The 10,020-nt window shown below is 30.5% G+C and overlaps 1 protein-coding gene across 1 annotated transcript; it reads left to right on the forward strand.

The window, feature by feature from the left end:
* The first annotated feature begins 4,757 nt into the window (after nucleotides 1-4,757).
* On the forward strand, nucleotides 4,758-8,723 carry LOC105621647 (replication factor C subunit 4). The gene is made up of 6 exons (XM_012203114.1): nucleotides 4,758-4,873; nucleotides 6,056-6,331; nucleotides 7,085-7,478; nucleotides 7,585-7,698; nucleotides 7,831-7,914; nucleotides 8,540-8,723. The coding sequence occupies exons 1-6, from the start codon at nucleotides 4,758-4,760 to the stop codon at nucleotides 8,624-8,626; spliced, it is 1,071 nt and encodes a 356-aa protein (XP_012058504.1). The 3' UTR covers nucleotides 8,627-8,723.
* The last annotated feature ends 1,297 nt before the right edge of the window (nucleotides 8,724-10,020 follow it).

Here is a 10,020-nt window from a genome sequence, read left to right on the forward strand (position 1 = left end):
TCTCTTCTCTCTCTCTCTCTCTCTCTCTCTCTCTCTCTCTCTCTCGGATCCGTCCCTTGAATAAAAAAATAATATATATAGTATAGTTTCAAAAGATTCAAGTTTCAAACATATGTATAAAATTTCATCAAATAATCCAAATAATTATCAAAACAAAAAAATGAATTTTTTTAACTTTAACACTTTAATTTCTTTGAAATTAAGCTATTTCGGACATTTAGTCATATGAAGTATTCGTCCCGAATTTGTGTGAGGAATCACCCCTTAAAATCTTTTAGCGTACTTATAAGTCCGGATAACACTTCGTGCAAAAGCTATGTAATTTATTTGCTGATTCTTGTCGTAATATTATCATGATAATAGCAAAAACATTTGCTAAATAAAATTTACATGCCATAATTTTGCCAAATTAACATTTGTATTTTTGATGATAAACAAAATTGCTTCAATTTTAGAAATATTGCTATATAATTGAACACTTGTTACAATTGTTGCCGCAAAGTTACTATAAAATTATTTTACTATAGTTTGTGTGTTTCTTTGTTTGCAATATTGCAAATGAGGATCATCTTCTGCTACTCATCTTGACAAACTACTTGCAACATTTAAGCAAATTTTCAGCAAAATGCCGATAAAATATTATTTTGGCGGATCAAAATTTGTATATGCATAGAAATACTTCATACATAATTATTTATTTATATTGATATTTTTATATACTTATATATATGTATATTTATGTATGTTATTATATAAAAAAATTATCGATAAAATATATCATTATCAATTCTGGAACGTATGATACTCAAGAAAAAATTCACTTTTAATTACGATTTCAACATCATTTTGTCATTATTATAAATGTTCTGCTTAGAATTTACCTTTTAAATACGAAATTATTTTGCTGAGCATACCTTTAACTAAACAAAATATTAATAAAAGACTTACTTACGAAATCTAATATAGATACGTTGTTCACTGTTTTGACTTCTTCTAGTCTCCTTACTCTCACTGTACCGGGATCCTTAGGAAACAGATAGTTGAATAATACTTTCCGAAGGGATGCTTCCCTACCATGTACTCTTGCTTCCAGGAACACTACAGTAAGCAGAACAATGGATGAAAGTTTTATGTCGATTCTCATTATGATATCGATACTCGAGATTATAAAATCACTGTAACTTGCAACTTTCGACAGAATTATGCGACATAAATATGATATAACTGTGACTTAACATATACTATGCAGATAAAGATTATATGAATAAGTAAAGCTGTACACGAGATTATATATATATATATATATAACTAATTTACATATATATTTGTTATATAATGAATTTTACGGGGATATCAGAACGCAGTAACACGCTAGATATTTGTATGTGAATGATAATCTGAGGGCTTGCATCCAGTAGAAATAGCAGCTTTATAACTGTCGTAAGTTAAATACTTTTTTATTCGATTGGTTTATACATTTAGATTCAGTGGCGAACTAAGAGCAAGAACCAATTATATTTAAAAAAATCTTACGTTGCAAAGCTACTTATTCTGCTAACACATTCATTAACGCTACTTTAGTTACGCTAGATTCCTCGTTCCGCTCTCTAAATGTCTACGAATCGTAAGAATCTACAAGTTGATATTAGTATATTTATTAATTATTTGATTTTTTTCTTAATTAAATAAATATCAAAATATCAAAGAATAATATATCGAATAAATTAAATTTTATTGTATTGTATAGTCTTACAATTAGTAGAAGGATAGAATTATAATTAGAAAGAGTAAATAAAACAAAATTTAAGATGTATCGCTTTTCAACATATTTTTAACGTCATTAAATAATTAATTCTTAATCAGATTACGTTTGTTAGTCTATGACAGCAAAGAGGAAGTACTCATGTTTAGTGTCCTCTTACGCTTTTATATTGTAGCTTATATTTATTTTTCGTACTAAAAATGACTCAAATCTCGGGTCAAAATGTCTCTCAGTTAACTTCATTAGTAAGTACATTCCAATTATTTGTAAGTTATATTTTATTATTTTATAGAAATATGTATTATTTATACATCAATAACCGTGGAAGTTCATGTTGGAATTTTACTTATAATTTACTTATAATTTATTCTTAGATCCATAAAACTATATTTTTTTATTTTTATATATTAATAAGAATTAAAACGGTTTCTAATCTAAGTCTAATGAATTTCTTTGATATTTTGATATTTATTTGATATGTAACAAAAATTAATACAAAGAATTGGGAAATACATTACAATATGATATTCATTTAATATTAATGATATTCATGATATTAATGATATTCATTTAATATTATCTCTTAGTGAAATACATTTATTAGAATCATATATTAATAGCCTTAGAAAAAAACTTTTTCGGCAAAAGAACGTTATTATATGATGAGTAATAATACTTTTTTTATTACATTTATCATAAAAGAATAATTACAGCAAGAATAATTTACAGCATAATCTGACCAGCTTTTAATATTAATTTTTCTATCAAGGTAGATATCTTTAAAAGTGCCAAAGGGTTTATGGATTATCGCCGTGTAGTGATCCATTGCTAACGTTTCATGAATCTCGTCCTGATGAAGTGAACGGCAAGATTTAGTATTGAAAATTGTATTTTGATGTCGAATAATTAACAAAATAAAGTAAAATAATTAGAGACAAGAATATAAAAATGTAAAACAATAAATATATAAATACTTATCCGCAAAAACGAGTAAGCCATTATGATGATTTCGATCCATTTGTTGCTACAAATGCTTCGAAGGATTTTTTTTGATTGGTCAATTAGTGAAATTCTTTCTTCTGATTGGTCAGTCATGCTTCCGAAGCATTTGTAGCGCCAAGTGGGCTGCACCCTATAATTTACAATGGTTTTTTTGTGGGTGAATATAATATTTACGAAGAAAAGAGGATTGTTGATGAAATTGATCAGCGGGAGTGGTGAAAGATCTCTAGAATTTAAATACTTATTTTTTTGAAATTTTTTTCGAAAACGAACTTGACTTCCTTCCACTACTTTCCATCATGATTAGTGCCATCGCATACAAAAATTTTAGTTGTAATCGTAAGACCTTAAGCAAATCAGCCAATCACAATCGAGCGTTTTAAAACGTGAGATCATAACTTTGATTGGATTACGATTCGTTATGAGAAATTAATCAATCACAGTGTCGAATGTGAGGAGAATGGAGTCAATTATTCTGCTCCCATTCGATTGTGAATGATCAATTTTTTATAGTTTAAGGTATATGTTTAAGTTCACTTTGATTTAACATATGATTAAAAGCTGCAAAGCTGCATGCGGCACTGTTGCCAAGTCTGTTAAAAAATGATCTCTTATATTGCGATTTTTTAGCTTATATTTTGGGTTTTTTTGGTATTTTTCATTCCAAAAGTCACACGGAAATTCTCCTAAACTTTTTGTATCTTCAAAATATCTTAGTTTAAAAAGAAAAAAATCTCCAAATCTCTGAAAGAAATTCTATTTAATTGGCAACACTCTGGAAATGGAGAACGAAAAGACACCTTTATAATTGCCAGTTCTATTTTAGCCAATCACGATGCAGTGAATGTGAACACCGACGAGATATTATTAAAAATCGTCAACCCTGGGCAAATTTTTGATGGTATAAAAAGGGTAATTAAAGAACATTATCGACAATTGATATAAATTTTCTATTATTAACATAAATATTTACCCAGCAAACGAGAATGAATTGAAATGAATTGAAATGGATTCAGATTTTCAGAAATATTCACGAATGTTAAAAATGAATGCTTTTCAATCCTGAATGCATTTTTATTCATTTATAGGAATTGCATGGAGCGTACCTCTATACCTTTCAATTTAAAAATAATATTAGCTTTTTCTATGTACAGCACACATTGTGAATATTGTTCAATTCAAAATTTTGAATAGGAAATGCAGTTTTTCAATCTGCATCTAATTGAATCTAATTGAATCCAATTAAATCTGAAAAAAGTATTCGCTATTTAAAATACGCATTCGGATAGAAAACAATTTCAATCCATTTTCGTTCGCTGAATAGCTCATACATTATTAAATTCATGATTTTTTATTACGTACAATAAATGTTTCATAAATAAATATACACACTTGTAAAGCTATAATATTCTATTTATTACAGAAAAATTACAATTTTTTCTCCGCAGTTATCATTTTTGTTGATAATCAAATTTTGACGATAATACTGAAATCAATTTTAAAGAAAAATCGAGTATTATTAAGTTATAAATGCATAAACACATCTACAAAATTAATAAATCATAAAATTAGTACAATATAATCAGTTCTTAATCACTTTAGTTTAAGGGGCTGCGCACAATGAAAGGAAACAGAGAACAGAGAATAAGAATTTCCCATCAGAACCCATCAGAAACTGTGTATTCCATAATACATGATTTCTGATAGGTTGAAATTCTTAAGGCTTAAACACAATAGGCACAAATAACAGGGAATAACGAGCCGTCCAATCAGAGCTCTGATATAATAATATAATACACATTAGCTCTGATTGGATGGCTCGTTATTCTCTATTGCGTGAAACCTGTTTTTACGCCTTTATTCTTTGTTTCCTGTTCCCTATTGCTTCTTTCATTGTGCACAGCCCTTAAAGCTAGATGGTGATGAATAGGCGGGAAAGAGCTCGTAGAAAGCCGGTTCCAGCCGCAATGCGCAGTTGTAATTGGAATTAAAGATGCACGCTTTCCTGAAAACCGGAAAACTGGGTGCTCCGGCAGCGGAGGTGAAGAAACCATCGACCTCTCAAATTAAGGACAACAAGAAGAATCTAACACCATGGGTAGAAAAATAGTGAGTGCTAAGGCAAGATTAACCTCTCGACCTTTCACGTAGAAACAGACATTCCGCACTGAGATTCTGTAAGGGCCATGGCATACAGAAAAATTTAACAAAAGGAGTAGTAAGACATAAACAATAAAGAAATCAACATGTTGGATTTCTTCACTGTTTATATTATGGTCTCTACTATGATAATTGATTAATTAATTTACTGCTTACATTTTACTGCTCGAAGTTTTTGCTGCCATAATCCTAACTATATTTTTTAACCATATAATATCAACGATAATATAATCATATCAACATTAGCATTAAAAATTACAGAATACCAGTATTGCTATTAATCTTCCGGAACTGGTGATAGATCTAGATGTATTCATAGGCTTATTCAGATAAATTTGCACAATTGTATAAATATATACATAAAGAAAATTATCCAGTTGCATTTTACGTAAGTCCTTATGAGAGAATTATGATTGGATCATTTTCTTTATATATGATTACACAACTAAGTTTGTCTAGATGGACTATCACCTATGGCATAAATTTCCAAGGGACGTCCTAAAGATATTCAGAAAATATCCCTATGTCTTCTCAAAGATTCCAGATATCTGTGGACTCAAATTATATTCCTTCGAAATTGATGATAGATCTATTAGACTCACTCAATGATATTCTTTGTAAATTTAAATTAAAATATAAAATAATCTTAATATTCACATAAATTTTTTTCTATATGAATTGTATAATTTCCTTGAAATTAATTAGTGCATTTTAGTTAATGTATATTAAGTACAGCTTTGTCTAAAAATATAATAGGTACTTTATATTTTTTCATTTATTTAAAATTCTTTATTTACATTGTCAAGTATTTATTACTGGCAATATACATAAGTTTAAAAGAAACAAAGAATAATTCACAACAATGTCAAATCAATTTTTGAGCTAAAATTTTAAATGGTTTATAAGTTGCAATCAATAATGTCTAATATTTTTCCTCAAGGCTGTTTCATAGAGCCAGTATCAATAACTATATTACAAATTTCGACTTTAGCTTCAAAAGGTTATACTTCATTCTTTTCTTTTATCTAAATATTTTTATCTAGAAATTATGATTTTTCTTTTAATGTAAGAAAATGAAAAGAATTAGGCTTGAGGATAAATGTTTTCATTTTATTCATATTTTGTTCAAAGCCGACCAAAAAATGTCGACGATATTGTGGAACAAACAGAGGTGGTGAACGTGATACGGCAGGCAATGGAACATGGAGATTTTCCCAATATGCTGTTTTATGGGCCACCAGGTACAGGCAAGACTAGCATCATCCATGCAGCCGCGAGGCAGATGTTTGGTAGCTTGTACAAGGACAGGATACTGGAATTGAATGCTTCTGATGACAGAGGCATTCAGGTTGTAAGAGAAAAGATCAAATCCTTTGCTTTGCGCAGAGCTAATCCTAATGGACCAGAGTAAGTTTAAGCAAACTTTTCTTAATCTAAAGCTATAGTGGCTTTTTGCAAATCCATCTCTGTAAAAATTTACAATAATGAATTGTGATAATAATATAAAAAATTATTTAATTAAATGACTAATGCCAATGATGAATCAGTAAAAGGTCTGATGACTACAAAATTTCAGTGCAAAAGATTGTTCAGAAAAAGGCACTTTGTTGTTTATCAAGGAGAACTAATGAAGTGTTTTAGTATCTCTTATTAGCAACAAGACAGAAAAAAATGCTCATAATTGCAGAAAGAACTACAAGATTAGTGAACTTCTGAGACAAATGAGCAAACAACTTCAATTTTCAAATATTCGCGTAAGTTGCGAAAAAAATAATTGATGATTAATCGGCGCGTTTACTTAAACTTAAATAATAGTAATAGAATAGTAATAGAAATAGTAATAGAAATTGTAAAATTAACAAAAAAAATATCATTAAGCACCATTTGCATTTTGACTAAATGTGATCTTCTTTTTTTAATTACATTGTAAATTTGTTATATTTTTTATTATTGACAAAATTATTCTATTATTGACGAATATAAAATTAATTTGACGCGAATATTTGAGAGTTGATCATCTCATTTGAACATCTCGTGCGCTGTATTGCAGTTTATGATCAAAAGTGCAAATCTGAGGCATAATATAATTCTTATTCAATTAAAATTGATAAAAATAAAATAGTAAAATACAAGAATAACATTAATTTTTTATATTTACAGCGGAAAGAAATGTCCGCCATTCAAGATTATCATCCTAGACGAGGCAGATAGTATGACTGGTGCCGCGCAAACAGCCCTTCGTCGAATTATGGAGAAAGAGTCACACAGTACGCGCTTTTGTTTAGTGTGCAATTACCTGTCGCGAATCATCAAGCCGATAACATCGCGTTGTACGAAATTTCGATTTAAGCCGCTGAGCGATGAGAAGAGTATTGCCAGGCTTGAATACATATGCAATGAAGAAAATCTAAAGGCCGATAAAAGTGTCTTAGAAAAAATCGTTGAAGCATCAGGTGGTGATTTAAGACAGGCTGTCATGTGTTTACAATCGATCACGCGATTGAAGGGAAAAGACTATGAGATTACCGCAGATGATGCACTCGACGTTATTGGGGTAAATATATATTCCTGTAAAAATTAGAGAATAGAGACAAGTTGTTTTATATTTTGTTTTATATGACAAGACTGAGTAATTGCGAATTATGTATTTATTATTTTAGTTAATTCCTGATGAACAAATTAATTTACTGTGGGAGGCTTGTAAAAAAGGGAATTACATTAATGTCCAGAAGTCACTTGAAAATTTGCTGCTAGAAGGATATCCAGGAGCAAAGGTACTGTCTTAATTATTTTTGCCATTTTAGATATAAAAAAATTTATTAAATAATGATAATAGAAAAGTAATAAATAATTTTATCATGCATATTCCTTAAATCAATTTTAATTTTATTTATGTTATATTTCAGGTAATTGAACAATTAAACGAGAGAATTATTTTCTCCGATGAATTAACTGACAAACAAAAAGCGATAATTGGTAATGTGCTCGGTGTAAGTGGCTTTTTATATAAATGTGTATACATACACAAAAAAAAATAATACAAGAATAATTCAATTTCTGTCCAGAATTTCAGTAATGGCGGAACTGTATAAATTTAATTCTAATTTAGGTTTCTTTTTTCTGAGTATTCCATCTTCATATGCTCATATTTCTCTCAACGTTTTGGCTGTGATGCAGAATAAAAATCTTTGGATTGCCGAATTGTTCAGCAAAGATCGCCGATCTCTTTTTAAATATTCTTGACCTTTATACACCACTTGTATATTTAAGATTTGAAAAGCCATTTGTTGCCAACAAATTGAGTTTGTAAATGTAGTAAAAAAATTTTTGAAAGATTCATCACTTCTTTAGTCGAAACTTGATGACATAGCTCTACTTTAGCTTGCACTGATTTAACTTTTTTTATGTTCGCTATTTCTATATTAGTAATATAATACGCCTCGGATCAGTCTCTATAGCAGAAGGGACTCTACTGTTATGAGAGATTTAACAGGCGTAGGAAATTCGGCATCTTTTAGAGAATTTGAAAATTCTGGATAGAAGTTGAGTTATTCAAATATAAACCGCACCGTTATATAAACCGCAATGTAAATAAGAAAAAAATTTCTTTTTTAGGAATGTGATTACAGATTAACAGAAGGAAGCGATGAATATATACAATTGTTAAATGTGTTTTCTACTACCTTGATGGCTTGCAAATGATAAGAAAAATTAATTTTCCTTTATATAATATATTTATATTAGTAGATTTACGTTATGTAAATATTATAAAGATTTTATATATTTTCATAGAATTGTTCACGTTATTTATGATTTATTGACCTTTTATTGACCTTTTATAATCTTTAGGTATATCAATGTAAAGAATAGTTAGAATAGTTAAGATTGTTAAAATGTACAAACAAAATTTTTTCAAATATTTTAGAATTCTAGGAAGTTCTAAGGAAAATAACTAATCTTTTAAAGATTGGCGGATCAACTCATTACCTTATTTGCGATACATATCTGCATTTTATCTTAGAAATATTTTATCATGAGATTTCTTCTGCCTCATGTTTTACGAAGTAACGAAAGTTCGAACAGAATAAATTTTGCAATTTAATTCTTAGAATATGTAATAAATAAAATCTACACCTCGATTGTACTTAGTGCAGATATCAGAACGATTTTTTTTTCAAATTGCTCTAGAAAGACCTTTGATTACAAATATCACCATTGCGAGTTTTCTCAGTATTTTAGTATAATTTTAGTATTAAAAAAGAAATTCGTTTCCGACAGAGGTCTCCTGATGAGCTTTAAAGTTCCTAGGTAGCTAGGGAATAAAAACACCAAGATATAAAATATAACTAGCACGTCTAGATATTCTCTATCTAGGGATATATATATGCCTAAAAATAAACTAGACACAGTAGCGCCACATTTACTAGAAAATCTAGGAGCTTGATGCTGACCAATCTCACAAACGCGCATCTAAAATATCCCTATACTTCGCTTTGAATTTAATTTTCCAGACTTCAAAAAAACAAAGCGTCACGAACGATTAAAGCGTCGTATACAAATTATAATAAACTCTAAAAAAAATTCCGAACGTGTACAAAAAGAAACGTCCTCAATTACACGAAGAAAATCCATTCCGGCGTCAGTGGGAACGGGGCTCTCAGTGTCTCGGCGCCGACGCCGTTCGTTGAGCACCACTGATGCTCGGCGTGTAGGGGCGTCGTTGCTACTGCGTGCAATGTGTATCGTGTAGGCGTTGGCGAGGAAGGAGGCGAGAGCCGCGAGACCGCCGCCGTCGCCGCTCGCTCTCTTCGGGGACGTGTCGTTCGTGAAGGGGTTAAAAAAAAGAAGGACAACGTGCGCATTTACGTGTTCGACAAGCCGGTGGCCGCGTTCAGCCGCACGTGCGTCATTTTCGTGGATACCTCGCATCGCGCGAGCAGTTCGGATTCTCTTTTCACTCCGAAAGAAAACGGCTCTAACGCTCTCTCGTTCTTGCTCTCCGCCCTCTCCCCCTCATCCCTCCTCCGATCACTGTACTCTGTACCTCTAGAGCGGCTGTCTAGCCTTGTTCCACGACACGACAGAGCCACGTCTCC

The sequence above is a fragment of the Atta cephalotes genome (genome assembly GCF_000143395.1).
Source record: "Atta cephalotes unplaced genomic scaffold scaffold00035, whole genome shotgun sequence".
Taxonomy (NCBI): domain Eukaryota; kingdom Metazoa; phylum Arthropoda; class Insecta; order Hymenoptera; family Formicidae; genus Atta; species Atta cephalotes.

What these genes read in the sequence shown, in the direction of transcription:
- LOC105621647 (XM_012203114.1), top strand. Translation starts at nt 4,758, where the DNA reads ATGCACGCTTTCCTGAAAACCGGAAAACTGGGTGCTCCGGCAGCGGAG. An exon ending in ACACCATGGGTAGAAAAATA is followed by an intron (nt 4,874 to 6,055) that starts GTGAGTGCTAAG and finishes TTTTGTTCAAAG; the next exon opens with CCGACCAAAAAATGTCGACG. An exon ending in GCTAATCCTAATGGACCAGA is followed by an intron (nt 6,332 to 7,084) that starts GTAAGTTTAAGC and finishes TTATATTTACAG; the next exon opens with CGGAAAGAAATGTCCGCCAT.